This window comes from Triticum aestivum, chromosome 2D (assembly GCF_018294505.1).
Source record: "Triticum aestivum cultivar Chinese Spring chromosome 2D, IWGSC CS RefSeq v2.1, whole genome shotgun sequence".
NCBI classification, from domain to species: domain Eukaryota; kingdom Viridiplantae; phylum Streptophyta; class Magnoliopsida; order Poales; family Poaceae; genus Triticum; species Triticum aestivum.
Genome location: NC_057799.1, coordinates 656,212,970 through 656,216,678, shown reverse-complemented (window position 1 = coordinate 656,216,678; position 3,709 = coordinate 656,212,970). Strand labels below are relative to the sequence as shown.

The 3,709-nt window shown below is 51.1% G+C and overlaps 1 protein-coding gene across 1 annotated transcript; it reads left to right on the top strand.

Annotated features, from left to right (window-relative positions):
- The first annotated feature begins 1,365 nt into the window (after positions 1 to 1,365).
- Positions 1,366 to 2,153, top strand: LOC123050884 (cytochrome c). Its single transcript, XM_044473606.1, has 2 exons — positions 1,366 to 1,688; positions 1,789 to 2,153. Exons 1-2 carry the CDS (start codon positions 1,443 to 1,445, stop codon positions 1,879 to 1,881), a joined length of 339 nt encoding a protein of 112 aa, XP_044329541.1. The 5' UTR covers positions 1,366 to 1,442; the 3' UTR covers positions 1,882 to 2,153.
- Positions 2,154 to 3,709: the final 1,556 nt, after the last annotated feature.

Below are 3,709 nucleotides of genomic sequence, written 5' to 3'. Positions count from 1 at the left end.
GTGGTGTGCCCCCCCCTCTAGGGACGGCAGTGCCGCCGTCACTTTGAGGGGGGGATGGTGCGGGTGCGGTGGAACCGGAGGGAATCTAGTGTTGGGTTGGGTCAAGACCGTGTTCGGGGATGTTGCTATGGGCTGACCTATCGCAACCAGGTGGAAGAGTCCACCGGTCAAAGCCCGTCCGGCAAAAGTCAAAGGGCTAGATCTACTAGTCAACTAGGATTCGGGGTGGCCTTCGGGGTGTAGCTATGCCATCGAAACATCGCACAGGTCCCGATGCATGTGTGAAAATGTTCTGGCATGCGTAGACGCCCGTCTTGGTGCTCCGTGGTGACTTGGGTGTGGTGATGATGATAAACTTGTGGTCTTTTATGGTCCTTTAGATGACGTACTTGTGTGCTTCTTTATATGCTATTTGTTGATTGTGATGATGCTTATGCTTTGTGATGATGCATGTATTGTTGTGACGGTGCCGGATGATACTTACATGTGTTCTGTATGTCTATTTCCATCATATATATCTGCTGACATCTGCTGTATATTTGAATTGAATTGAACTGAAAACAAACAGAAAAAAGAAAAAAAATCAGACACAAACTATGCCGACGGCAAGCAGGGCTGGCACGAGCTACCAGTGGGTGCCACGTGGCACCTATGCCAACGGCCAGGCCGTCGGCATAGGTGGCGTAGTTTTGAAACTATGCCGACGACCAGGCCGTCGGCATAGGTGCCATGTGGCTGCTCCTGGTAGCTCCTGGGGCACGGCTAGGCCGTCGGCGTAGTTTGCAACTATGCCGACGGTCTGGCCGTCCGCATAGCCATGCCCCAGGAGCTACCAGGAGCAGCCACGTGGCATATGTATGCCGGCGGCTAGGCCGTCGGCGTACATATGCCACGTGGGTGCTCCTGGTTGGGCAGCACTTGACGGCGGTGCTTGACGGCGGGGGATGTTGCCGACGACCAAGGCTGTCGGCATAGATGTACAGACGCTGTCGGGGATCTATGCTGACGGCCGCCCGGGGTACGCCGACGCATATGTTGCCGACGGCCCTATGCCGGCCGTCGGCATAGGCCTGTTCCGACGGGAATCAGGGCTATGCCGACGGCCTGGGCCGTTGGCATAGGGGTCGATTCCGGTAGTGGGGCCGAAAACATACTAGACTTTAATTATCGTTAATACTACTAATTCAAGGAAAGATGGACAAGTTAGGATGAACTCCGTACGTGTCTAAGTTGAGGAGGGAACTGAATTAGCGGCCGGATCGCAAGCGTACCAACCATACAAAGCAAAGCAATTAAAGCAGGTCTAATTAAGGCATGTTGGCGGGGCTAAATTTTGCTTGCGTGAAGCAAAGAAAGAGCATCGTTGCCTAGCTAGGTCCGATCGTCGTCGATCCAAGAAACAAACAAAGACACGCAGGGCCGGCGAGGAAGGAAAGGAAGGGATGGCATCGTTCGGCGAGGCGCCGGCAGGCAACGCCGCGAGCGGCGAGAAGATCTTCAAGACCAAGTGCGCGCAGTGCCACACGGTGGAGCGCGGCGGCGCCCACAAGCAGGGCCCCAACCTCAGCGGCCTCTTCGGCCGCCAGTCCGGCACCACCGCCGGATATGCCTACTCCACCGCCAACAAGAGCATGGCCGTCGTCTGGGAGGAAAACACCCTCTACGACTACCTCCTCAACCCTAAGAAGGTTATCTTCTTCTTCTTCTTCTTCTTCTTCTTCTTCTTCATCGATCATTTCTCACAATTGCTAACAACATGGATGGATGGATGGATGCATGGCATGGCAGTACATCCCTGGGACCAAGATGGTGTTCCCGGGCCTCAAGAAGCCGCAGGAGCGCGCCGACCTCATCGCATACCTCAAGAAATCCACCGCTTAATTATTACCAGCTTGATTCTTCTTCCATCATCTCAAGTACCGCGCGCAAACAAGAAGAAACTAACGTCAATAAGTTTGCCAGACACATGCGTGTATATATATAGCTAGCTGTCTGCTGCATGCAGTATATATGTTTATGTACGATATATTGATTGATTCATCCATGTGTACGTACGTGTCCATGTAATTAAAATGGTGATCCATTTTATCTACAAAACCGTGCATTTCTTGTCTTTTTCCCCTCACATTTATCAGGATTGGGTTTAAATGTCCCTTTAATATGTAGTGCATTAAAAATTAAATACAGTAAATGTCCCTTTAATGCTTGAGGTTGTGAGCCACAGGTGAGAGGAACATGTACCCATCGTCGGCGAAGAAGGCTTCAATAGGGTGCATCCATCGTTGGCGAAGAAATAAATCTATGTGAAGTTGAGATAATTTGGTGGGCTTCTTCGATGATGCTCCTCGCGCCATGGTCTGTGCTGCTGGAGGCTTGTCGCGGTGCCGGAGTTGCTGGACGCCTCGTTTCATGAATCGTCAGTCAAGCAACGCATCAACCAAGATACACCACATAAATAGGCTAGCAGGACACCTCGCTTCAGGAGGCGCCAGTGGAGCAGGATGTCCTTGGTCACACGGCCAACGGTGGCGAGAAACGCCTCATCATCGGTGAGCAGACGAAGGCCGAGCTGTTGGACACCTCGCTTCAGGAGCCGCCAGTCGAGCAGGACGTCCTTGGTCACGTGGCCGGCGGTGGCGAGGAGGCGGTTCATCGTCGATGCCAGAGCTTTGCATGGGCGGAGAGGGCTACCTAGCTAGAGAAGAGGAGAGGGCGAGGGCTTTGCGTAGGCATTGCTAGGATTGCTCCGACTTGATCTCCAGGGTGCAAACCTAAGGCCCGGCGCTAATTGGTTATATGTGGTGATGTTTTTATGTTGTTACCTTGTTGTAGGCATTATATTGCTAGGATTGCTCGTACTTGACCTTCAGGGTGAAAAACAATAATCTGACCTTCGGCGGTTGGACTTGGCAACGGCGGCGCTTGAGTGCTGCTCCCTTCCTAAAGATGGTGCTGTTGGAGAACCTTTTTCGTTGTACTCATGATGTTAAGATTGATTGATGTGGGTATGGTTGCTGTTGTAACTTCTTGATCATTGTTTTGATCACTTGTAAGAGCATCTCCAACAGCCGCGCGATTGCGCGGCGCACTAAATTATTTTTTCAGCACCGAAATAGCCTTTTTAGCGCGCAGGAGGGCGCTTGCTCCAGCTGGCGCTGTAAAATACGATGCACTGCTATAGCTCCAGCAGGCGCTGCAAAATCCAGCGCGCGCGATCAGCCAGCGCTTGACAAATATGAACAACACATATCAACTTGACAATGTGATGATTCTTTCAAACATAAACAAGTATGCAAAATAATGAGTTGGAGCAACATAGCATAGTTCAATTGCATGGCATAGTTCAAAATCACCCAACCAAGTTCATGACAAATAAAAGTTCACACAAACAATCATGCCACATCATCTTCCTCCTCTTCTACATTTTCAAATGCCTCATCGTCATTGGGAGCTCGGACGGTAGCTTGGAGACGGAGGCCTGTGGCTTCACGGCGGGCGGCTTTTTTCTTTTCTTTTTTGAGAGAGAAAGAAAGCTAGCAGCCTCATTTTTTTCTTTTTAAGAGAAGAGAAAGAAGCCGCTTGGCCGGTGCTCCAGGACGTACGTGAGGAGAGGAAAGGATCTGAACATTCAGATCGTGCATCTCCGTGTGATGGGTGAGACCTTGAGGAGCTCCACAATGGGTCGGTTGTACAGTATGTAATTGTGAAC